Source organism: Microcaecilia unicolor, chromosome 11, assembly GCF_901765095.1.
Source record: "Microcaecilia unicolor chromosome 11, aMicUni1.1, whole genome shotgun sequence".
In the NCBI taxonomy this organism is placed as follows: domain Eukaryota; kingdom Metazoa; phylum Chordata; class Amphibia; order Gymnophiona; family Siphonopidae; genus Microcaecilia; species Microcaecilia unicolor.
The window spans coordinates 96,114,982-96,141,270 of record NC_044041.1 but is presented as its reverse complement, the minus strand read 5'-3'; the positions used below and the strand labels follow the sequence as shown (position 1 = coordinate 96,141,270).

The 26,289-nt window shown below is 48.1% G+C and overlaps 1 protein-coding gene across 4 annotated transcripts in view; it reads left to right on the top strand.

Annotated features, from left to right (window-relative positions):
* Positions 1–26,289, top strand: part of C11H19orf44 (chromosome 11 C19orf44 homolog) — an 84,344-nt gene that overhangs the window by 42,067 nt on the left and 15,988 nt on the right. For 2 of the 4 annotated variants that reach the window (XM_030217791.1, XM_030217792.1), the window contains exons 8-9: positions 3,674–3,840; positions 13,213–13,799. In XM_030217791.1, the coding sequence (XP_030073651.1) occupies positions 3,674–3,840; positions 13,213–13,290 (245 nt within the window). In that variant the 3' untranslated portion in view covers positions 13,291–13,799. Of the gene's footprint in view, positions 1–3,673; positions 3,841–13,212; positions 13,800–14,367; positions 14,392–26,289 lie in introns of those variants that run through there. The other 2 variants (XM_030217794.1, XM_030217793.1) reach the window with 2 other exon arrangements.

The following is a 26,289-nucleotide window of genomic DNA, read 5'->3' as shown; positions in this document are numbered from 1 at the left end:
TCTTCCTAGGGACACCAGATGCTGGCACTGTCACTTCCCAGGGATTCTTAAAGGTCTGAAGAACCAAAATTTGGACAAGCCAGAGAACTGGCTGGAAGACCTGAAGGAAAGAATGTCTTGTGTTCTCTAGGCTTTGGTTGCGAACCACAAGATCTAGCAGAGCCAGTGAGGTTTGGCCTCGTCCAGCTACTACTACTACTACTTGACATTTTTAAAGCGCTACTAGGGTTATGCAGCGCTGTACAATTTAACATGGAAGGACAGTCCCTGCTCAAGGAGCTTACATAGCCAATATCTCCAGCTCCTCATCAAACAAGAGCTTCCCCTGAAACAGGAGCCTGCTCTGCCAAGCGTTGGAATCCAAATCTACAGCTCAATGTCATAACCAAAGCCACTCGCTGGCCGTCACCCCAGATGCTAAGTCCTTGGAGAAGATCAAGATGAGATTGTAAAAGACATCTGACAGAAAGGCTTCCCCTGTCTCCAGCTGCTGCTGCTGCTGCTGCTACTACTACTACTAATCATTTCTGTGGCACTGCTAGACGTACGCAGCACTGTACACATTATATGCAGGTACTGTCTCTGTCCCTAGTGGGCTCACAATCTAAGGTGTGTGTTGCATCTGGGGCAATGAAGGGTTAATTGACTTGCCCAGAGTCACAAGGAGCTGCAGTGGAAATTGAACCCAGTTCCCCAGGATCTCTGTCTGTTGCACGAACCATTGGGCTAACTCCTCCAGCTGTTTCAAATTATTAGCAACTGCTGGATGCACCAGAGCACCACTTGTGCCATGTAACCTCTGTAGATGGCTTTCTGTAGTGCAAATGACACTTCAAAGGCCTACTTACGTAAGTACATAAGTGTTGCCATAGTGGACAGACTGAAGGTCCATCAAGCCTAGCATCCTGATTCCAACAGTGGCCAATGCAGGTTGCAAGTACCTGGCAAGATCCCAAAACAGTACAATAAATTTTATGCTGCTTATCTACTATAATAAAACTCACCCTCAACTTTCTGAAGACAACGTTCTGAAGTCACTCAGTCACTCACTGAAGGGTTCATGGATTCGTGGTGGTGAAGCCACAACACTGACCATGTCTCTCTGCCCCGCCCTCGCATGACGGACCAATCAGAAAAAACACCGTCAACATTCTGAAACACAAAGGACCATCACAACACCGTTCCCAGGCAACACTAGGCAACGTAAGACGGACCAATCAGAGGAAACTACGTGACAATACGGGAGGAGCATTCCCCAGCAGAATGGCACATTATCTGTGCAGCACGGAGAGCACAGAACCACCGCTGGAACGAGAGAAGAATATTCCTGCTGTGTGGGTATGTGCAAAAATAGACCGGGGGAGGTGGGGGGAGAAATTTTTAAATGGGTGGCTGCAGGGGGGGGCAGGGTCACTGGACATGGGTGGCAGGAGGGGGGCAGGGGAGAGAGGAGGTTCGCTGGACATGGGTGGCTGCAGTGGGCACAGGGGGAGAGGATGGTCGCTGGACATGGGTGGTTGCAGGGAGAGAGGAGGGTCGCTGGACATGGGTGGCTGCAGGGGGAGAGGAGGGTCGCTGGACATGGGTGGCTGCAGGGGAGCCGAGGAAAACCTTGCTAGCGCCCATTTCATTTGTGTCAGAAACGGGCCTTTTTTTTACTAGTCCTAGAAATAAGCAGTGGATTTAGGAAGCTATCCAAACCTTTTTTTAAAACCCTGCTAACTTCTTTTATCACATTTTCTGGCAATGAATTCCACTTCAAGAGGGCCTCTGCCTTCTGGTCCTGTGAGTCTCCGAGAGCAGTTTCACCCTCTGCATGTATTCTGGGAATGGATAGAGCTTGGCAGTGATCCTCCTGTCTGTATGGGCATCTCAGACAATTGTACTCCAAATGGCTTTGTGGTGGTAGAAGGACCTAGAAGGCTAACTGCTGCCCTGCAGAATGGATCACCTTCCTGTTTGTCCGTGAGAGCTGCCTCTGAAATCTTCAGAGCGGAAGTCGATTGCTCAATGAGTATGTCGTATTCTTGCTTCTTGAAGAGATGAATTACAGACTGTTTTGGGACAAGGACGTTCCACTCCTCCGAGTTGATGCCCAGCTCCATGTCAGTGGGCACCAAAGGTCCTTCCTGCCTAGGCCTCTGTATAAAGGTCCTGTGCTTGACTGCCATGAATTTGAAGGGAAAAGCTGAAGGAATCCCTCTACTTAAGCTCTCCCGATTTTACCATATCTTTGCCCTGCTCTGCAGGGAGGATTGGGTCTTCTAGACACTATAACTGCTCCCAGCTGCATACCTGCCATGGAGCACATGTTTAAAATGGCAGCAAACGTAGCTGCAGTTGTAGCTCCAGACTCCCAGCTCTACGCACCTGTTCTGCATACAGCTGGAAACTCAAAACCAGCATCAGCATGGGTTCTGGTGGAAAACCGTACTCCGGCCTCCCCATCATATCAGAGGCAGAAGGAGCCTGCCATGTTGCTCCTGTACCGGCAACTTCAGTCTGCCATTGCCAGGCATCCTCACCATACCTGCACTCCAGCAACTTTCTTCTTCTCTGCCTAGGGGAAAGCACCAGAGGGAAAACCCTGATGAGTCCCACAAAGGTAGGCTTATCCAGGCCTGCATGACCTGGTGGCCTTGAGGGAGAGAACACCCTGACCTTGTGTGCTATGTGTTTGAAACTTTTTTTTAATGTCCACTTATACATTTTTACACGTTTATTCTGGGAGGGATGGTGTTGAGTTGATCATGATTGTTTAGTTTAAATGCCAAATTCTAGGAGGGAGCTAGGGGCCTGAAAGCAGTGGCATGGACACGGGGTCCTAGACCCCCCCCCCCCCCAATTTGGGTTCGGGGCCCCCCAAGCTCTGCTGGTTTGGCTGGTGGGGGTCCCCAAGCCCTGCAAGCAGAAGCTTTCTTGCGGTGTTTGCCACCATGCTGCCTGCTCTGCTTTCCCCCTCCCCCGAGCATGTGCGCTGGGGTGGGGAAAGCAGGACAGGCAGTTGCAGCAGCAGCTATCACTGCAGGAAAGCTTTTGCTGGAGGCTTGGGGACCTCCGTCAGTTCAGGTATGTGGAGTTACAGCAGGGGTTGAGAGCAATGTGGAGACAGAGCAAAATGTGCCCCCCCCCCCCCCCCCCCCCCCCCCCCCACACTCTTACTTTGGGCATGTGTCCCCTCCCAAATTGAGGTCCAGCTACGCCTCTGCCTGAAAGTAAATTGAAGGGGATGTAAAGCTGAAGGTTAACTTAGGATGCCTAGTCCCCATGTACCAGCAAGAGCTACTTCACTCACTTGTTCTGGTTGGTCCTTACTGGCTGTGATCTCACAATCTTCCTTAAATAATAGGCCATTAATTCATTGACTCACGTGAATTTTGTCAATGCTAGCAGCGAGTGTGCTATGGCTGAAGTATGGCAGACTACAGCACAGTTTTCAAAGAAAAAAAAACAGTAGTAATAATACACTTTGACTTTTATTATACAGAATTAATATCTAACCTACTGTAATATGAGTTTTGCTCTGACTCTATAACTAACTCATAGGCAGAAATTTGGACCTTTATTCATCTTCTGTCATCACTGGTTTCCAGTGTCCACTTATACAGAAATGTCTGTCAGATTTACAGGCTTCAGTTCCTAACCATAGACACCACCTGTATTTTCTTTGTAGCCCTCACAGTTTACAGTCCTGCAACCCTGGCTTTGAATGACATGTTAAGACAGCAGTTGATGTTGGTCAAGCAGTTTATGGATATCAGTAGACACCTGCACCTCTCTCTTCTGCAGTCCCTGGAAGATGAAACTTATCATTACATCACACTGGAAGAAACCCAAGAGGTAATAAGAAGGAACAGGTGAAGCTGGCAGGCATAGGTTTCTGGTCATGCCAGAGCCTGGTCAATACATTTCAACAAGTGAGCTGACAGACCAAATCTTTGTCTTAGTTGTAATTCTGATGACAGGACAGCAGAAATGGGCACAACCACCACCAACCTAGAGCACCCACAAGGACCAAGATGTATTGTGCAAAAAGGATTTCCTCATGTTCAGTCTGTGAGAGAAACACTTTGTGTGTCTGGACCTAAGTATTCATAGAAACAGAGAAAATGACAGCAGATACAGTGCTCTTAAAAGTAATAATTTAAAAACTGTGTTGTGTTTACTTACACAGGTTCCCGTTATCCAATATTACATTTTTTTGTTTAAAGATCAGAAACTATTTAGTGTGACATATATGCAACTAGGAAAAAGGCCCGTTTCTGTAACCAATGCAACGGGCGCTAGGCAGGCAATCCCCCACCCTCCCTCGGTGTTCCACAGTCTGCCCTCCCTCCGTTTTCAACCCCCCCCCTTCCTGCCGAAAGCCGCCCCCCGCCGCCATTGTCAACTACCTGTGCTGATGGCGGACCCAAACCCCTGACAGCCGAAGTCCTGTTCTGCCCTTCACGGCGTTGATTCCTCAATGATCTCTTCTTCAAGTTTCTGTGCGTGCGTCTGACATCAGATGCACGCACAGAAACTTGAAGAGAAGATAATTGAGGAACCAATGCCGCGAAGGGCAGAACAGGACTTTGGCTGTTGGGGGTTTGGGTCCCCCGTCAGCACAAGTAGTCGACAACGTCAGCGGAGAGCGGTTTTCGGCAGGAAGGGGGGGTTGACAGGGTCGCGTAAGGAGGGTCCAGGGGGCCATAACGCGGGGATGACAGCTGATTCCGAGGCAGGGGGAGGAGTAGGGAAACACGCTCCGCGTTTCCCTACTCCTCCCCTTGCCTCGGAATCAGCTATCACTGACGTCAGTGCGTGCCTGCCTAGCAGACCACCTCCAAGGGATCCACAGTCCCCAGGAACATTAGAACGTTGGAGGTGAGAATTATTATATAGGATAGCAAAATCAGGAAAGGGGAAACAAAGTTGCTTATCTGTAACAAGGGTTCTCCATAGAGGGCAATGCAGCCACACTCGAAGATTACATAATAGCATAGAGCCTTGTGTACAGATCACCCTTCTAAGCTCAAAAAAATCAAGATTTGACTCCTATGAGTACGTATGGGGGTTCCCATACTGATTCGGTATCCTTCACAGACAGACGCAACAGACAGAGATTTAATTGAAGACCATTCAAAATATAGCTGTGAAAGGAGACATTCTACTAATAGGTGATTTTAATATGCCAGATGTTGATTGGGGTATCCATATTGTTGGGTCTTTTGGAAATAGGGAGGATCCTGGATTCTCAACAGAGAGAACTATTCCAGCAATTGCTAATGGAAATGGGGCCATACTGGGCTTAATGCTTGCTTATGGAAGGAATTTTTTTAGATGTTATAGTAGGTGATCATGTGACATCCAGTGGTGTGGAAAGGGTTCATACAAAAGTGAAGGTTCAAGAGCAGGTGAAAATGGTAAGTGTCCTCTCTCCTCCTCGGTCCTCAGCATGTGCTGTACCACAGGACTCACCTTTTATCTCCAGTTTTACTTAATGTAATTATGGCATCCTTAGGAGGTAGGTTAGAATCTGCAGGATTTCAAACTTTCATCTATGCAGATGATGTCATAATCTGTAACCTTTAAGACATTACTCACAGGATCAAGCAGGGTCTCAACTGAATGGAATCTTGGGCCTCAAATTAAAGCTAAACAAAAATAAAGCTAAATGTCTCACTTTGACCAGAACCTACTAACTAGCTTAGAAGATAAAACATAAGAGCAGCCATACTGGGTCAGACCAGTGGTCTGTCTAGCCCGGTATCCTGTTTCCAACAGTGGCCAAGCCAGGTCACAAGTATCTGGCAGAAACCCAAATTGTGGCAACCCAGCCAGTCAGGTTTTCAGGATACTAATAATGAGTATCCGTGAGATAGATTTTCTCTCAATCATATTCATTATGGGTATCCTGAAAACCTGACTGGCTAGGTGTGGCCTGAGGACTGGTTAAGAACCCCTGCTCTAAAATGTTAAAAACATATGTGCATCATTTTGTTATACTAGAAATGTGTACATGTTAGGGGATTTGTTTTACTTTTATTGGGTTGTGCAGAGCATTCACAATTTATAGAGTTGGTAAACATAAACGAGGAAGCCCCTAGTGAAGTCAAGGGAAAAATAAGGTAAAACAGGCCTGTATAAATGGAACCTGCTGCTCATCCTTTTTTCTGTAAGCAGCTCTGAAGCTTAAAAACCTCCTAGCAATGGTTTTATGGGGTTTTTTTTTCTTCTATTTTCCTCAGTCTTTGTTCTCTTCTGCCATACCTGCCTCATAGCAGGAGTGGACACACCTTCATTGTCATGTCATCACAATAGCAGCAGTCTTCCTTTCTTCCTTCCCCAGATCCTAAACAGCAGGGGTTCTCCCTGGACAGATTGGATGTTGCAGCCCCACAATTGAAGTGACTCTCCCGTGACGTCACTGACCCGGACTCGTAAAAAGCATAAAAACTATAAAGTCATTACGTATGCGCTGGTGCTGTCTCCCGCTCCCCGATACAGTATAAATACCGATTGACACCACCCCTTTAACAGTTTTTTTCTTTCCGCTTGACGGTTACGACCTGCGTACTTCGTATACCTACTCGTGCAGTTTGTTAATTTTTTTCCTACTCTACTTTCCATCATTCTCACAGAATTTAATTTATCAGCAATCATCTTCCCCATCATGCCACCTAAAAAACAAGGTTTCAAGCGCTGCGGTGCTTGTAACGGGAAGATGTCAATTTCAGACCCACACAATCAGTGTGTCCTGTGCTTGGGCAAGGCACACTTAAATATCAATTGTGCGAACTGTGCCAGCATGCTACCCTGCACAAGGAAAATCCGTGAGCTCAAAGTGAGAGCGGTTCCCGACTCCCCCCAGCCCTCGACTGCCAATCAGCTGGGGAAGAAATCTGGCAGTAAACGGAAACACCTTGATGAAGGACAAACCTCAGAGCGTGTCCTCCCTCTGCTCACGCAACAGCCTGCTTCACAGCTGTTTCTTTCAGCCCAGTCTCTGCCACCACAGAAAACGGAGTCCATTGTTGGTGCCGAGACTCAGCTCCCTCCTACATCCCCTGACCAGTCTAGGCAGGATAACTCCTCACCTAAGAAGGCTAAGATACACGTGGATCCCAGATTGGGCACTGACCTCTCTCCTCCTCCTCCTCATCGGCACCAGCACTCAAGGCACCGAAGGAGTTCTTCCCCCTCTCATCGGCACCAAAGCGCCTCCCACTTTCGTCATGGAACGGGCTCCTCCCACTCCCATCATCATCATCGCCATGGCACCTCCCACTCTCATAGGCACCGATCCAGCTCCTCCTTCTCTCACCAGCATAAGGCTGCCTGTCAATTTTCTGCTTCACCTTCTCCTGCGCAGGCTCTGTTCCAAAAGCAATTCCCTATCTCTTTCCTCAAGAGATGCCAGAGGTATTGCACCATACAGGCTCTCCTAAGAACCCTTCAGTGTGCATGACTGATATGCCCATGGATGATCCTGTACATGCTTGTCAAGTGTCTCACACCAATCAGGACATACTTCAGTTACTTAGGGACTTTTTGTTACAAAATCGAAATCAGCAGCCCCCGGATTCTCAACTGCCATTGGACGGGGCAGCTTCATGTTCGCACAAGCGTTCCTCATAGGTCTCTACCACAGCATCCATGGCAGCAGAACATTCTCAGATTATGAATCCTCTCCTCTGCAGTCCCAGACACAATCCAGACTATCATTCCGACCAGGGTGCGGATACACCGGGCTTGCTATCTGATCCCTCTCCTACTCAACCATCCAAGACCTCTCCTCCTGAAGATGTCTCCTATCCTAAATTCCTCCATAAAGTGGCGTCAGCTTTAGGTATTCAATCCACTGCCCTACCTGATTCTAGATCAAAGAAGCTGCAGACGCTTCGCTACAAGGAAGCGCCTAAGGAGATAATAGCCCTTCCATTACATGACATCCTGGCGGACCAACAAAGGAGTATCTGGTCTATGCCTTTTTCTTCTACTCCAACCAAAAAAGGTTTGGACACAAAATACAGAGTGCAAGATACTTTCGGTTTTGGAAAGCCCCAATTATCCCATTGTAGTCTGCTTAGCCATGCGTAAGCATCGGAGCTCTAGAGACCATTCTAACTTCCCACCCACTAAAGACATGAAGCTCATGGACTTACTGGGAAAGAGGATGTATCAAAATGCGATGCTCAATGCCTGCATAGGACTCCATATGTTCCACTACATTGATTACCAGTTCACCATTCTAGAGGCTTTGACCACGATAGTGGATTCCCTGCCAGTCTCGACACAAGCGCAGCTGCGACCGGCCCTTCAAAATCTGGATGAGGGCGCAACCAACCTCATACGAGCGGCACATGATTCCTATGACACGTCCATGAGAGGGGCAGCAGTGGGCATCTTGACGAGACTGGCTTGGTTGAAGGTGTCTGGTTTTCGCAAATGTGCATAACAGGGTAGCGAATGCCCCTTGCATAGGAGATAATCTCTTCGGTGACAAAATCAAGGACATTATAGATAATATCAAACAGGATTTCACAACATTGGATACTTTGGAGGATGACAACCTCAATCAATCCAGATCTTCTTTTCACCGTTCAACATTTAATTCGTCATTTAATTCATCACGGAAAAGATATAATTCTCGCAAGACATACCCCTTTAATAGGTATGGTTCCAACTACAAGAACAATAATAAAATGAATAGGTCTCAGCAATCTAAAAAATCTTTCACAGAGCGGAGACCTTCTTAGCAAGTCAATACTATGGCGCAGAAAACTCTACCTTCTTTTTGACCAGACGCCAGAGGATTTACCGGTGGGGGGCCGGCTTCAGTATTTTGCCCCACACTGGCCCCTTGTCACGTCCGACCAGTGGGTTCTTTCCATTGTCCAGCATGGCTATTGTCTTCATTTTATGACTCAACCACTGCACACGCATGTTGTCACCTCACCCATCCCACAATCCCACCGTCAGGGAGTTCAGGAGGAACTTTCACGCCTCCTGCAGATCAGAGCAGTCGAACCAGTGCAGGAGGATCAAATCAACACCGGATTTTACTCAAGATTCTTTCTTATACCAAAGAAGAATTGAGGTCTGCGATCGATTCTGGATTTAAGATTTCTGAACAAGTTTATCAAAAAAGAAAAATTCAGAATGACAACTCTTCAGATGTTCCTCCCATTGCTAGACCAGCATGCCTGGATGGTATCCTTAGATCTGCAGGACGCATATTTGCACATTCCTATCCACAGTGCCTTTTGAAGGTATCTGCGGTTCCAAGTAGAATCCCGCCATTACCAGTTTCGAGTTCTACCCTTTGGCCTCTCCTCAGCACCGAGAGTCTTCACAAAATGTGTCATCACAGTTATATCATATCTGCGCCAACAGAGAATAGCGATCTTCCCTTATCTGGATGACTGGCTTATCTCCTCCCCCACGGCCCAAGAAACAATTCATGCCCTACACAGGACTACTTCACTACTCCAATCTCTAGGATTCCTCGTCAATTACAAGAAGTCGCAATTACATCCAGTATAACACATCCAGTTCATAGGGGCGGTACTACATACGCCTCGAATGCTGGCATACTTGCCTCTCAACAGAGCCTTGCAAATCAGGTTGCTCATCTCTCAACTGTCCCTCTGCTCACAAACCACAGCTCGGGCCATATTAGTGCTCCTGGGACATATGGCGGCTGCCATACCGGTAGTATTCCTAGCCAGATTGCACATGCGGACCTTACAGTGGCATCTAAGGGACCGGTGGATTCAAGCTATGCACCCTCTCTGCGCCACAATACAGCTTTCTCTGAGTCTGAAGGTTTCTCTACAATGGTGGACCCACACCCCACATCTTCTACAGGGTATGCCGTTTCGACCACCACTTCCCTTGATTTATATAACAACCGACACGTCCAAACAGGGCTCGGGTGCTCATTGTGAGAAATTACAAAACACAAGGCCTATGGACCCCTGCAGAAGCCAAGTGCAGCATCAACCTTCTAGAGCTACGTGCTATCAAGTTAGCTCTTCAAGCATTTCGGAGGTACCTTTATCAGCTACATATCCAAGTACGCACGGACAATCAGGTACAATGTACTACATCAACAAGCAAGGAGGCACGGGCTCACGACAGCTTTGCAGGGAAGTGACTCGAATCTGGCAACAGGTTCTAGCGTACAAATCCACAATCTCAGCAGGAGTGCAGAATGTCTTGGCGGATTCTCTCAGCAGAAAGCTACAGCCTCACGAGTGGTCACTCAAGAGCACTGTTACGCGCGACCTCTTCAGCAGGTGGAGTCACTCTCTCATCGATCTATTCGCATCCCCTCTCGACAACAAATGTCCAAGATTCTATTCAGTTTCCCAGTCCGAACAGAGTAGCGGAAGACGCCTTTCAGATTCCTTGGACAGAAGGCTTTCTTTACGCCTTCCCCCCGATTCCACTCATTTCAAAGGTACTTCAGAAAGTCAAATCGGAGGGGGCATCTCTTGTACTGATAGCGCCCTATTGGCCACGACAAGCATGGTTCACGTTTCTACTAAACCTCACACAACGACCTCCACTTCCACTACCGCTAAAACCGGATTTGATCACACAACATCAGGGCACCCTTCTGCATCCGGACCTTGCATCTCTCCGTCTCACGGTTTGGCTACTCAGGCCAAGTCTGACATGATGTTTTCCCAGGGTGTTCTACAGGTTTTGCAAGCTTCAAGGAAGGAGTCCACTTTGAAGTCTTATGGAACAAAGTGGAGGCGTTTTTCAACTTGGTGTTCTAGTTCTAATCTTGCCCCGGAGACTGTTTCCATATCCCAGGTCTTTGACTACCTTCTCCATCTAGCAAAATTTGGGCTGTCGTATACATCTGTCAGACTCCACTTGGCAGCCCTCTCAGTCTTCCATGATCCGGTGGACAATTGTACTCTCATGCAACATCTTTTGTCAAAACGCTTCCTTAAGGGCATCATGCATTTGTACCCACCTATTCGTCCACCAGCACCAGCATGGGACCTGAATTTAGTACTTAATGCACTTATGGATTCGCCATTTGAACAACTGCTCAGTACAGATCTGAAATACCTTACCTGGAAGACTTTTGGGCATATTTTCAAAGCACTTAGCCTTCCAAAGTTCCATATAAACCTATGGAACTTTGGAAGGCTAAGTGCTTTGAAAATATGCCTGTTTGTTTCTTATCACACTGACGTCTGCGCGACGTATTGGTGAGATTCAGGCTCTTGTTTACTATCCTCCATATACACAATTGCTCCATGATAAGGCTATTCGTACGCACCCGAAGGTTCTACCTAAGATTGTATCACCCTACCACTTAAACCAAGTCATCATGCTACCAACTTTTCATCCTCCTCCGCATGATTCGGAAGAGCACAAAAGATTGTATACTCTAGACTGTCTGAGAGCTCTTACCATCTATCTCCAACGAACCAAATTTACAAATAGACTTGTCTCTGTTATTTATTTCTCTTCAGTCTCAGCAACATCCACAGCCGGTAACAAAAGGGACTTTGTCGCAGTGGATTGCGAAATGTATTGCTTTGTGCTACCACTTGGCACAATCCTCTAATCCATCATGCATGTCTACAGACATCCCTCGTGTGACTGCTCACCATCTCAGGGCCATGGCGGCCACGACGGCTAATTTACAAATAACTCCTTTGCAGGATATCTGCAGAGCAGCAACATGGTCAACGATGCATACGTTTACTAAGCATTACTGCATCGATACTGCCTCCTCTGCTGAAGCAGGTTTTGGACAGGCAGTGTTGTCATCTATTGTATGAGGCGTCAACTATAACTGGCACAGGTACCAGTTTCTTTTCAATTTACATGCACTTACGTTTTTAACTGTTACCTGTGTAGCTAGGGAGTCTTCAATTGTGGGGCTGCAAGATCCTATCTGTCCAGGGAGAAATAGAAGTTGCTTACCTGTAATGGTAGTTCTCCTTGGATAGATGATCTTGCAGCCACACAATCCCTCCCATCCCTCCCTGAAGTTGACGCTAGCTATTACATTGAACTGTTAAAGGGGCGGTGTCAATCGGTATTTATACTGTATTGGGGAGTGGGAGATAGCACGAGCGCATACGTAATGACTTTATAGTTTTTATGCTTTTTACGAGTCCGGGTCAGTGACGTCACAGGAGAGTCACTTCAATTGTGTGGCTGCAAGATCATCTGTCCAAGGAGAACTACCGTTACAGGTAAGCAACTTCTATTTCCCAAACCTGCCCTGGGGGAACTCCAGCCAGTCATGTTTTCAGGATATCCACAGTGAACATGCACGAGATAGATTTGGATACCAGGACTGGTTTTTGAATTACTGGCCTATAGGAATCCAAGTCAGGATTTACCTATACTGCTGTTTCCTGAGGCATGGGACCAGCTTATTATTCTGCATCAGTAAATTAATTCTACTACCAAAAACCCAAGATCATCAGCAGAATTCTTAGATAAGCATTCCAAAGTCTCACATTGAGAGGGCATTTGCAGTATGCTGTGTGGCTCACCTGTGAAAGTTTGTTGGTAGGGGCCCTGGTCTTGTGAGAAAACTAATCAACACTGAGTGGGAGGGTTGTTATAAATTCTCTAAACTTTAAAAGGCCTTCAGGATAGAGGTAACCAACAGCTGCCACTCTTAAGAACATAAGCGTTTGCCATACTGGGACAGACCGAAGGTGCATCAAGCCCAGTATCCTGTTTCCCAACAGTGACCAACCCAGGTCACAAGTACCTGGCAGGATCCCAAAGCAGTATTACATTTTATGGTGATTATCCTAGAAATAAGCAGTGTATTTTCCCCATGGCCATGTTACTAATGACTAATGGACTTTTCTTTTAGGAAGTTATCCAAACCTTTTTTAAACCCCGCTAAGCTAACAAAAGCCCTCTAATTGTCAGTTACCCTGGAGAAAGTTTTGAAAAAAAATGCATAGGTAACAGTGCCCTTGACCACTTGCATTACACATTAGTGCAACTGTACTGCAAAGCTGTTTCTAGAGAATTGGTATTAGCAAAGAAATTGTCTTAATTCCAGATGTCTCAATACAAAATGGCTACAGCACATTGCAACAGCTTTTGTTACTGGAGTAACTTACACAAATAAAATTAATTTGACCAGGTGTTTAACCCTTGCTTACCTCCTTTTATGCATTTGAAATGTGAATTCTACTGTTCATCTCAAACATTACTCTCTTACAGTACATCAAGTGTCATCGATCAAATCCAACAGCTACAAACATATTGCAGGAAGTTAAAGGAACAAGTCTTCCTGTGTAAACCAGGTTATCCTTGTGATTTTTGCACCTTTTTAAAATGAATTGTGTAGTAAAAGCAGGCAACAGTAAAATTGCTGCATGGTCTATTATCTTCATGTGGGAATTGCATAGTTTTTTGGGAACTGATTTAGGCATTTTAGAAAGTTAACTTAATGACAAAACAAGAGTCATACGTTATAGCATCTCTCTCCCTGGTTAGGGGCCCGTTCCATTCCTCTTCTACAGCTCTGAAAGCGAAGAAGAGAACTCTTTTTTCCTAAATTTCTCAAGCACTGTGCAGGTTCCTGGTGCTAGATTTATACTTTGCAGCTAAGAGGCTGACTAGAGCCAGTTTCTGTATTATGTATTGATTTGGCACTGCTGGTAAAGTCTTATTTCCTTGAATCACATTCAGAAATGATCCATCACTGGTACTATATTTTTGTACTATATTTTTATAGTATTTTGTAAATTTTTGAAATATTCTGCACAAAAACACCAGTAAAATAATGAGTGACCATGTTAGTAAGTCCATACAGCTCTGCTTTGTTCCTCATTGTTCTTTGGTCATTATGCAGAGACTAACAGAAGCAGATCTCCTCCACTGTACAAATGCCAAAGCCCATTGTGTGCCTGCTAGCCTGGGGCTTTTATTTTATTTTAAAATTAAATTTGTAGCCTGCCACTTGAGGTTTTCTTGGCTGGACAATGAAACTATTGAAATAGCAATACATATATGACTTACTCCAGATAAACAGAAAGGTTGCAAAGAATGGTGCAAGGAAGTGATGTTAAGGTCTAGCTCCTTTAGGTCATCAGTAGCAGGACAATCTGGGTCCACCAGTATGACAGTGCTGGCTCTTTGCTGCCCTGCATCTTGTCACTATCTGCTTTGATTTCCTTGGTTTTGAGAGTAGGCCCATTTTTTTCTCCCTTTTTCACAACCACCCTAAAATTTGTTCAGCAAGGAGCACCTCTCCCATGCTCTTTAATTGAGCATAAGGGAGCCAGTATTTTTCATAGGGGTCTAAATGAAGAAAAAAATTGTGATAAAGAGGACATTGTAGATGTTATGATTAGTACTTCTTTTCCCCCATAGGGGCCATGGATACTTTTTGACAGCATCTCAACTGCTGGAATAAATCTAAGCAAAGAACTGAACCACCGCCCGCCCCGGTCTTCAAGATGGTGATCAGCATTAACTTGTCTGCCGGCCCTGCTAAACTAGCTACAATCTCACCCTTTGCACCAAATAAACACCAAAAGCTGCCAAGTTACCCATTCCTTGAGGTAGACTTTTTGGCCAGTCCTAGTTTAAACTTACAGCTCAAAGGCACTTAAATATTTTGAGTCCATGATTCTACCCACTGACATGAGCTCTGCATGTTCCATAATGCACCAGGATGAGGTTGGCAGAAATCCTGGACCAGTCAAAAAGTAACATGGCAGCTCAGTAGCAGCCAACAGACTTATCCAACTCACCCTCAACCCTAGCTGCTTACCTGCTGTGGTAAGGGTGTACTCAGGTGGAAAAAATACCCATCTCTCCCCATAACAAAATCACTAGAGAAGCCCATGATTATAATCAATCTCACTCTGTAATTTAAAAATAACAAGACTGCAACTTCATTATGGAACCTCCTCTGACTGACAAACTAAGAGCTAAGCATAACCTGATTTTGCTTATCAAAATCTGCAGGTTTCTCTGATGTTATCAACACGTAAAAGCAGGAGTTAAAACAGGGTTACAGTAACAGATGTTCAACATGGACAGCTGGAGCTTTCAGCACACAAGTAGTAGTGGCACCATGGCAGCACTGGTCTGGCAATTTCTGTGCATGCACAGGTATTCCCACTTACTTGTCAGTTCATCAAAAAAGCCAGTACCAAGGGCCAAATGGAAGGGTTGTGTTGTAGGTGAAAGAGCCATCTGTCCACAGCAAACATCCCATTACAGGTAACCAGCTCTGTTTTCTCCATGTTCAGAGGATCTTTAACCCACACAAGTGGTGACTCCGAAGCCAAGGGTTGCATACATATTGTTTACATTTCATTCATTCTGCAACCCATGATAGTAGTAGCTGTGGAGAGTTGAAGCCTTTAAGAGAATTGAAGCAGTGTGTGTCTAAATGTTGAGTCCATGTTTGACAAATGGTCCAGACAGTAGTGCTTTGCAAAAGTATGAATGGTTGGTGGCTGCCCAACAAATGTGTTGGGCTAGCTATGGAACAAAGACTGCGTGCTGTAATTAGGGGAATGTCCAGTGTACAGACTGTCTACATTGACATAGCAGAACAAAACAGTCAACTATCCAGTTTGATAAGGTTTGTTCTGAGATTAGGGATTGTCTGCTTTTCAGGGCAAACTAAATGAATAGTTGAGAGGGGCCATCTGACATTTTACTTTTCTAGATAATGGAGGGCCATCTTACAGGCCAACGTATGCAGTGAGCTCGTCACAGTCATTGTGATGTGGAAGAGCAAAAATATTGGCAGGATAATCAGTTAATGTGAAAGTCTGAAATAATTATGGGTATGTACAAAGTAAAACAAATTGTGATAAAGAGGACCTTGTAGGTATTATAATTAGTGTTTCTTTTCCTTTTGGCAACAAAATATTAATACTTCAGTACATTGGATCCTGTTGATCATAATATTCTTGACTATTACAGAATCTGTGGAGTTGTTCTGAAATGTTTTTCTGGCCTAAGAGCTAGGTCATAATCAATCAGGTGTAATTTCTTGCACTTAAGCTCCTGGCTGTGGAATCCCTCAGGGTTCCCCTCTTTCCCCCATCTTGTTTAACATTATGATGATGCCTCTTGGTCATCTTTTAGAAAAACATGGTCTTTCCACATGCATATATTCTGATGATGTTACCATTTATATCCATTCTCTAATTACTTGACACAACTCACATGATTAGTCTAGGGATAAAACTTACAGAATCATGGGCATCTAATTTCAAAGTAAAACTTAACACAGATAAAACTAAGTTCCTAATAATAACTAACCCTCATCATCCTATGAATCTTTACTATTAAGAACAAAACCTATTCCCTTGCGTCATCAATAAAAATCTTGGGAGTCACAATAGATTTTTTCCTCACCCTTGAAAACCAAGTCTCTAAGTTGACCTCAAGTATCTTTCACTCACTTTGGAAGCTAAAGAGATTGAGGACATTTTTTTTCTAAATTTGTCTTTTGTACTTTGGTTCAATCCCTTGTCCTCATCAACTTCAACTATTGCATTTCCATCTATGCTGGACTTAAAGGTGGTTTTCTAAAAAAAAAAATTACAAACAGCTCAAAATACTGCTGCTCATCTTAGATGTAGATCTCCATGCCAAAGCCACTCCTCTTTTATATGAGCTACACTGGTTACCAATAAGTTTGCCTCTTACATGTTTTGTGGCAAATTATGCATTTTCACTCACGAACTCCTGTTTGATCAAGCCCAATCATATATGAAAAATCTTATTGACTTACCCTCTTCTAATGCTGTTTCATCATGTACAGAATATCTTGTGATATATAAAACAATTCACTCTGCTAATTTCTCCTATCAAGGTATCAAAAGTTGGAATCCTTTTCCTAAATCAAGTTTAAAGATGATCACCTAACTTTCAGAAGTCTTCTAGAAACACATTTCTTCAGTCTGGCCTTTCAGAATACAAAGAACTCTATTTGAACTTTACCCACCTCCTTTTCTTAATCTCGTTTTGTCCTTTTTTTTCCATCTAGCCATTACCTATTCTGCTCTCACTTATCCACCGTTAATTTGTCCTTGAGATAGTCTACATCGCTGATTACGTACTGCACATGTATTAATTTGCTTCTTGAAGTTATTGTAATTTGTTTTATATTCTGTACATTATTATGTTTTATTCACTTATTATTTGTAAGCCAAATTGAACTGAGTATTCCTCAGCGACCCTCCAGACTGGTCAAGACGCTTGGGTTATGCTCGCCTACCAGCAGAGGGAGACTGAGAACACTAACTTTTAACTGTGTACATATAGCCCTACATATCCAGTATATCTCAGTCTCCAGCAGAGGATAGACATGCAGCTTGTCCGGTCTGGTAGGATTTAGATAATTTTAACATAGTAACATAGTAGATGACGGCAGAAAAAGACCTGCATGGTCCATCCAGTCTGCCCAAGATAAACTCGTGTACACCTTACCTTGATTTGTACCTGTCTTTCTCAGGGCACAGACCGTATAAGTCTGCCCAGCAGTTTTTCCCGCCTCCCAACCACCTGTCCCGCCTCCCATCACCGGCTCTGGCACAGACCATATAAGTCTGCCCTCCCCTATTCTCGCCTCCAAACCACCAACCCCTCTTCCCCCCACCTGCTCCGCCACCCGATTTTAGCTAAGCTTCTGAGGATCCTTTCCTTCTGCACAGGAAGGAAGATTAGTTTGATTTTCTTCCCTAGGGAAAAAGAGAAAGGAAATCCCTCTGCCTGGAATACCTTGGTGTGCTAGGGGTTGGTGGGGCCTGCCATTGTCCCCTCTGGGGTGTCACACCCGGGTGGCTGGTTCCCTCCCCCTGGCTGGCTCTCCCTTTTTGGGCAGCTTTGTGCCTCGGCTGCAGTGGTAGTGCTGCAGACTTGAGTGCCTGGTAGTCTTTAGCAGCGGGGCTCAAATAAAGTAAAAAAAAAAAAAAAAAGTAAGACAAGCTGCACTCTGGTTTTATCTGGGGTTGGTCGGACAGCATGGGAGAGCTAAGGCTTGCAGGGTCTCTGGTAAGGTTTTGTTTGCCTTTACTGCTTTTACTTTGGATCAGCTAGGTTCGTATCTGCTTCGGGTCATGTCGGGGAAGCTCCTTCGCTGTCGGTCTTGTGCGCGTCGGGATTTAGCCGATCGTGGCCTCACAGGGAATCCTGTTTGCAGGACAGTCTGTGGGGGTGGAAGCCTCCGGAAGCATGGGTTTTCCTTCGGATTTTATATGGAGTATGTTTCAGGCCTGGAAGGCGGGTCCTTCTCGAGCGGAGCCCCTTACTCTAGGGACGGGGGGTGGGCCCGCTCAAAGGCCACGTGTGTCTGAGGACATGGAGATTTTTTTCTGCCCCAGATTCTGAGGGCGATTTTAGTTCACTGGAAGAGGACGAGGGGTCTCTGGCAGGTCAAGATAAGGAGCTTGCGTTGCCAGAAGAGGACCCTTCAGTTGTTCGGATTTTTCACAGGGACGAATTATCTGAACTTATTGATCAGGTGTCTGCTACCTTAAAATTTGATCCTGCAGAGGTCCTGCTGGGGGATGGGAAGCAGGTGGACCTGTTGGTTAACGGGATTATGCGGGTCTCGTTCTTTTGCCATGAACACAGACCTGAGAGAGAAGATTACACTGAGCCTCCAGGGAATACCACTCCTCCGTTAAGTGGCTCAGACCATGGCTAAGCTCTATCCTGTTCCCCAAGAGGACAGAGATTCTCTCAAGCCCCCGGCCGTGGATGCCGTGGTGATGGCAGTGACTAAGGCTACAGCTATTCCAGTGGATGGTGGGGCTGTGTTGCGGGATCCTCAGGATAGGAAGTTGGAGTCCTTTCTGAAGCGGAGTTTCGATTTGTCTGCTGTGGCGTTACAAGCTTCCGTTTGTGGAGGTCTGGTAGCTCGTGCGTGTTTCTGCTGGGCTGAGAGGCTCCTTGATAGCCTGCAGTCTGATAGGGCCTGCTGGATTGAAGATTTGGCAAAGTTGGTGATAGGGTCATCTTTTTTTGCGGATGCGCTTTACGACTTGTTACGGGCATCGGCAAAGAACATGACCCTAGCGGTTGCAGCTCGTCGGGCCCTGTGGTTGTGGGGCTGGGTCGCGGATGCGGCCTGTTAGGCAAAACTTTGATTGCGCCCTTTTAAAGGTTCTTTGCTTTTTGGGGAGGAGTTGGATAAGTTGGTGAGAGGGCTTTTTGATGCTAAGGTCCCTCAGCTTCCAGAGCTTCGTCCTAAGGCTTCTAGGGGGGCTGCGGTGTGCGGACGATTTCAAGAAGCTAAGCGGTATCGGCCGGGTAGGTCTTCTGGCGCGACTAGGGGTCGATTTTTCCATAGAACCCAGTCCTTTCGGGGTGGACACCATGGAGGACGCGATTCCTCTTCGGGAATGGCTGGTACGATCCATGCTTCTCAATGATGGTGTGGGGGCCCAGTCTCTGATGCGCGTCGGTGCTCTGTTACGCTTGTTTTACCAGAGGTGGATCCAGATTACGTCAGACCAGTGGGTGCTGCAGGTAGTGCGAGACGGTTACGCGCTATAGTTCGAAGGTCCTCTCTCTGATTTCTTCCTCGTGTCTCCTTGTCATTCGAGGCGCAATTCGAGAGCAGTGCGAGATACTCTGTTGCGTCTGATTGATTTAGGAGCTGTAGTTCCCATTCCTCCAGGGGAAAGGGGAACGGGTTGCTATTCCTTTTATTTTGTGGTTCCCAAAAAAGAGGGCTCATTTTGTCCCATTTTAGACCTCAAGAGAGTCAATGCAGCTCTAAAGGTTCCCTCTTTTCAGATGGAGACTTTACGATCAGTAATTGTGGCAGTTCAGAAAGGGGAATTTCTTACTTCGTTGGACCTGACAGAGGCTTACTTGCACATTCCCACTCAGGCAGCGCATCAGCGTTTTCTGCGCTTTGCGGTCTTAGGGAGGCATTTTCAGTTTTGTGCGCTTCCCTTCGGTCTGGCGACAGCTCCTCACACCTTTTCCAAAGTTATGGTGGTTGTGGCGGCAGCAGGGAATTTTGGTTCATCCTTATCTAGACGATTGGTTGATTCGAGCCAAATCAAGGTCGGAGAGCAAGGAGGCCACCTCTCGAGTGGTAACCTCGTTGCAGTCGCTGGGCTGGGTTGTGAATCTGGCCAAGAGTCAGCTAGTACCTTCGCAGTCCCTAGAATATCTGGGGGTGCGTTTCGACACGGAGAAAGGCCGGGTGTTCTGACAGCTTCCCACATTTCCAAGTTGCAGGAGCAGATTCGGGAGCTCTGTGCGCAGAGGGCGCCCTCGGTGCATGCATATCTTCAGGTCTTGGGTCTGATGGCGGGAGCAATAGAGGTGGTTCCTTGGGCCAGGGCCCATATGAGACAGTTGCAGGGAGCTCTGTTGAGTCGCTGGTGCCCTCAGTCTCAGTGTTTGGCAGAGAGACTTCTTCTGGTGGAGGTCACTCGACACAGCCTCCGCTGGTGGCTTCACACTCCGAATCTAGTGAAGGGCATGCCGCTAGACAATCCGAATTGGGTAGAGCTTACCACGGATGTGAGTCTGAGGGGCTGGGGGGGCTCATTGTCTGGGTGAGGTAGCCCAAGGACGTTGGAGGAAGCGCATTGGTCCATCAATCGCCTGGAGATGCGAGCAATTCGGTTGGCTCTTCGGTCCTTTCAGGGTCTTCTCGAAGGCAAGGCAGTCAGGGTTCTTTCCGACAATGCCACGGCCGTTGCATATGTAAATCAGCGGGGGGGGGGGGGGACGAGGAGCCAACCGCTAGCTGTAGAGGCGGCAGAGTTAATGTTTTGGGCAAAAAAACTCATCTTCAGGGTCTCTCGGCGGTACACGTAGCAGGGGTAGACAACGTGAGTGTGGAATTTCTGAGCAGGCACACATTGGATCCCGGAGAGTGGTCTCTCCATCCCTCAGTCTTCGATCGTATAGTGTTGGAGTGGGGTCGTCCGGTGTTGGATCTCATGGCGTCGGCCGACAGTGCTCAGGTCCCTCGCTTTTTCAGTCGTCGAAGGCATCCTCGAGCCAAGGGGATCAACGTGTTGGTGCTTCCGTGGCCGGATCAAGAGTTGCTCTACGTGTTCCCGCCATGGCCTCTGGTGGGGCGAGTAGTGCAGCGTATCGGGCGTCATTCGGGACCAGTGATACTGGTAGCGCCCAATTGGCCACGTTGTCCGTGGTATGGAGATCTGGTACGTTTGGTAGTGCAGGAACCGATTCCATTGGGACCCGAGTGAGGTTGGTTCAGGGTCCGATCAAGATGACCAACCCCTCTCCATTCTCGCTTACGGCTTGGCTTGGCTCTTGAGAGGCACAGATTAAGGAAGAAAGGTTTTTCTGCCAGGGTGATTGACACTGTTGCGTTCTCGTAATAGGTCTACTTCTTTGGCTTATGTGCGTGTGTGGCGGATTTTCGAGAATTGGTGCCAAGAGTGGGATTATCTTCCTTTGCGTGTTTCAATAGTGGACGTTTTGGAGTTTCTTCAGGACGGTTTAGACAGGGGTCTCTCGCTGTCTTCCCTGAAGGTGCAGGTGGTAGCCTTGTCTTGTTTCAGAGGTAAAGTTCAGGGAGTATCCTTGGTGCCTCTCCGGAATGTGGGGCGGTTCTTGAAGGCAGTGAAGTTGCTTCGGCCGCCACGTCATCCAATGGTTTCTCAGGATTTGAATTTAGTTTTAGAGGCACTGGTAGGACCTCCGTTTGAACTTTTGGCTTCCAGCACCTGTAAGGATCTTACTCTGAAAACAGTTTTTCTGGTGGCCATTTCTTCGGTGCATAGAATTTCAGAACTTCAGGCTTTGTCTTGTAGGGAGCCCTTCTTGTCTTTCGCTAGAGAGAAAGTTACGTTACGGACGGTTCCTTCCTTCCTTCGTTCCTAAGGTGGTGTCCTCTTTTCATGTAAATCAGGTAATTTCATTGCCAGTGTTGGGTGATCATTCGGGTGATCATTCTCAACGTCGTTTGGCCAAGGTGGATGTTCGACGCATTTTGCATTCTTACTTGAGCAGAACACAGGATTTTCGAGCTTCTGATAGGTTGTTTGTTTTGTTTGGAGGTCCCAAGAAAGATGAAGTGGCCTCCAAGGCAACTCTGGCTCGATGGTTGAAAGAGACTATTGCTTCAGCTTACTTGTTGAAGTGACATGCAGTGCCCCCGATGCTTAAGGCACATTCTACCAGGGGGTAGCCGCTTCCTGGGTGGAGAGTTTTGTTCCCCCGCAGGACATTTGTAAGGCAGCGGCATGGTCTTCCATTCATTCCTTTGTGAAGCATTATAGGATTGATGTTCAAGCAAGAGATGATGCTGGCTTTGGAGCTGCTGTGTTGTCTTCTGGGTTTCAAGGTTCCCGCCCTTAATCTTATACTGCTTTGGTACTTCCCAAGCGTCTTGACCGGTCTGGAGGGTCGCTGAAGAAGGTGAAATTAGGCCTTCTCCGAGGACAAGCAGGCTGCTTGTTCTCACTGATGGGTGATGTCCACGGCAGCCCCTCCAATCGGAACTTCACTAGCAAAGGCCTTTGCTAGTCCTCGCGCGCCCATGCGCACCGCACATGGGCGGCCGTCTTCCCGCCCGAACCGGCTCGTGTTCATCAGTCTTCTTTTATCCGCGCTCGGTACGGTCGTGTTTGCGCCGTTCGCGCGCCCCTTAAGTTGACCCTCGCGCGTCTTTTGACTTTTCGATTAAAAAAAAAAAAAGGATTTCTGAGAAAGGCCTTCGGTCTTTTTCCCCTTCCCATATTTCCAGTTTTTGGCCCAGTGAAGATTTCTTTCGTTTTCAGGGTAGGCCCTTTTGAGGCCTCGGGTCGAGTTTTTTTCTCCCCCTCTTTTTGGTGCCTTACCGCAATTACGAGTTTTGATTTCGCCGGCGTGATTTTTCCGCCCATGTCATCGAAGTCTCCCAGTGGCTTCAAGAAGTGCACCCAGTGCGCCCGGGTAATCTCGCTCACTGATAGGCACGCGTCGTGTCTTCAGTGTCTGGGGGCTGGGCACCGCCCGCAGGCCTGTAGTCTTTGCACCCTTTTACAGAAAAGGACTCAGGTAGCGAGATTGGCCCAGTGGAACGTTTTGTTCTCGGGCTCTTCGTCGGCATCGGGAGTGTCGACAGCGTCAAGACCTCCGTCCTCGGCTGCGACTATCAGTTGCATCAAGGCATCGAACCTCTGCATCGTCGGGGCCGAGACATCGGAAGGCTGCGTCGGCGTCACCGGGACCTCCACTAGTGCTGATGTCGTCGGACGGTGGTGCTTCGACTGGAGTGCAGGTGAGGGCTGTCCATTCCCCTGCTGGTGGTGGTGAGCCTTCGGGTGGGTCTCCCCCTACCCTGAGGGCTCCTGCGGTACAGCCCCCCCGAGACCGACCTTCTTCGGCCTCGGCCCCGAGGAAGCGACGGCTGGATTCTACGTCCTCCTCGTCGGTACCGGGAAGCTCCGGTGACGTGCTTCGTTTGAAAAAGTCAAAGAAGCATCGACACCGGTCTCCTTCCCGCGTCGGTACCGAGAGCTCTGGGTCGCCGAGGGAGTCGGCACCCAGTAGGCATCGGCACCGGGAGGACCGCTCACCCTCTGTTCAGGAGGTGTCGATGCGCTCCACCTTGGACAGCCCGGAACAGCCTCCACGCCCGGAACAGACTCTGACTTCGACACCTGCATCGGCTTCCATGTCTTTCTCCACAGCCGCTCTGCACGAGAGTCTCCGGGCCACCGGTACCGTCGAGTGAGGCGCTGGCTGGCCCCTTGCCTGGGGTGAGGTCTCCGACATCGGTGCCACTTGCGGTACAGACTGCGGTCGCCTCCCAGGAAGGCTCCCCGACGTCGGGGGAGGGAGCTTCGCCGGTGCGGGCGAGGGAGTCTACCTCTCGACGCTCCCACCGTGGCCGTGTTTCCACGGAGTCGAGCCGGGCACGGCTTCAGACACAGGTTCATGAACTTGTGTCTGATACCGATGGTGAGGCCTCGTGGGAGGAGGAGGAGGACATCAGGTATTTCTCTGACGAGGAGTATGATGGCCTTCCTTCTGATCCCACTCCCTCCCCTGAAAGGCAGCTTTCTCCTCCTGAGAGTCTGTCTTTTGCGGCCTTTGTCCGGGAGATGTCTACGGCCATCCCCTTCCCGGTGGTTGTGGAGGACGAGCCCAGGGCTGAAATGTTTGAGCTCCTGGACTATCCTTCTCCACCTAAGGAAGCGTCCACAGTACCCATGCATCATGTCCTCAAAAAGACATTGCTGGCGAACTGGACCAAGCCTTTAAGTAATCCCCACATTCCCAAGAAGATCGAGTCCCAGTACCGGATCCATGGGGACCCAGAGCTGATGCGCACTCAGTTGCCTCACGACTCTGGAGTTGTGGATTTGGCCCTAAAGAAGGCTAAGAGTTCTAGGGAGCATGCTTCGGCGCCCCCGGGCAAGGACTCTAGAACCTTAGACTCCTTTGGGAGGAAGGCCTACCATTCTTCTATGCTCGTGGCCAAAATCCAGTCTTACCAGCTCTACACCAGCATACACATGCGGAATAATGTGCGGCAGTTGGCGGGCTTGGTGGACAAGCTCCCTCCTGAGCAAGCCAAGCCATTTCAGGAGGTGGTCAGGCAGCTGAAGGCATGCAGAAAATTCCTGGCCAGAGGGGTGTATGACACCTTTGATGTTGCGTCCAGGGCCGCTGCTCAAGGTGTGGTGATGCGCAGACTCTCATGGCTGCTTGTCTCTGACCTGGAGAATAGGATCCAGCAGCGTATTGCGGACTCGCCTTGCCGTGCGGACAATATTTTTGGAGAGAAGGTCGAACAGGTAGTAGAGCAGCTCCACCAGCGGGATACCGCTTTCGACAAGTTCTCCCGCCGGCAGCCTTCAGCTTCTACCTCCACAGGTAGACGTTTTTATGGGGGAAGGAAGACTGTTCCCTACTCTTCTGGTAAGCGTAGGTACAATCCTCCTTCTCGACAGCCTGCGGCCCAGGCTAAGCCCCAGCGCGCTCGCTCTCGTCAGCAGCATGCGCCTCAGCAAGGCCCCTCGGCTCCCCAGCAAAAGCAAGGGACGAGCTTTTGACTGGCTCCAGCAGAGCATAGCCGACATCAATGTGTCAGTGCCGGGCGATCTGCCGGTCAGGGGGAGGTTGAAAGTTTTTCACCAAAGGTGGCCTCTCATAACCTCCGACCAGTGGGTTCTCCAAATAGTCCGGCAAGGATACACCCTCAATTTGGCCTCCAAACCTCCAAATTGCCCACCGGGAGCTCAGTCTTACAGCTTCCAGCACAAGCAGGTACTTGCAGAGGAACTCTCCGCCCCCTCTCAGCGCCAATGCGGTCGAGCCCGTGCCATCCGGGCAAGAAGGGCTGGGATTCTATTCCAGGTACTTCCTTGTGGAAAAGAAAACAGGGGGGATGCGTCCCATCCTAGACCTAAGGGCCCTGAACAAATATCTGGTCAAAGAAAAGTTCAGGATGCTTTCCCTGGGCACCCTTCTTCCCATGATTCAAGAAAACGACTGGCTATGCTCTCTGGACTTGAAGGACGCCTACACGCACATCCCGATACTGCCAGCTCACAGACAGTATCTGCGATTTCAGCTGGGCACACGTCACTTCCAGTACTGTGTGCTACCCTTTGGGCTCGCCTCTGCGCCCAGAGTGTTCACGAAGTGCTTGGCTGTGGTAGCAGCGGCGCTTCGCAGGCTGAGAGTGCACGTGTTCCCCTATCTCGACGATTGGCTGGTGAAGAACACATCCGAGGCAGGAGCTCTACAGTCCATGCAGATGACTATTCGCCTTCTGGAGCTACTGGGGTTTGTGATAAATTATCCAAAGTCCCAGCTTCTCCCAGTGCAGAGACTCGAATTCATAAGAGCTCTGCTGGATTCTCGGACGTCTCGTGCCTATCTCCCAGAGGGGAGAGCCAACAACTTGTTGTCCCTCGTCTCGCGGGTGCAAGCATCCCAGCAGATCACAGCTCGGCAGATGTTGAGATTGCTGGGCCACATGGCCTCCACAGTTCATGTGACTCCCATGGCCCGCCTTCACATGCGATCTGTTCAATGGACCCTAGCTTCCCAGTGGTTTCAGGCTGCTGGGGATCTAGAGGACGTGATCCACCTGTCCACGAGTTTTCTCAAATCCCTGTATTGGTGGACGATTTGGTCCAATTTGACCCTGGGACGTCCTTTCCAAATTCCTCAGCCACAAAAAGTGCTGACTACAGATGCGTCTCTCCTGGGGTGGGGAGCTCATGTCGATGGGCTTCACACCCAAGGAAGCTGGTCCCTCCAGGAACGCGATCTGCAGATCAATCTCCTGGAGTTACGAGAGGTCTGGAACGCTCTGAAGGCTTTCAG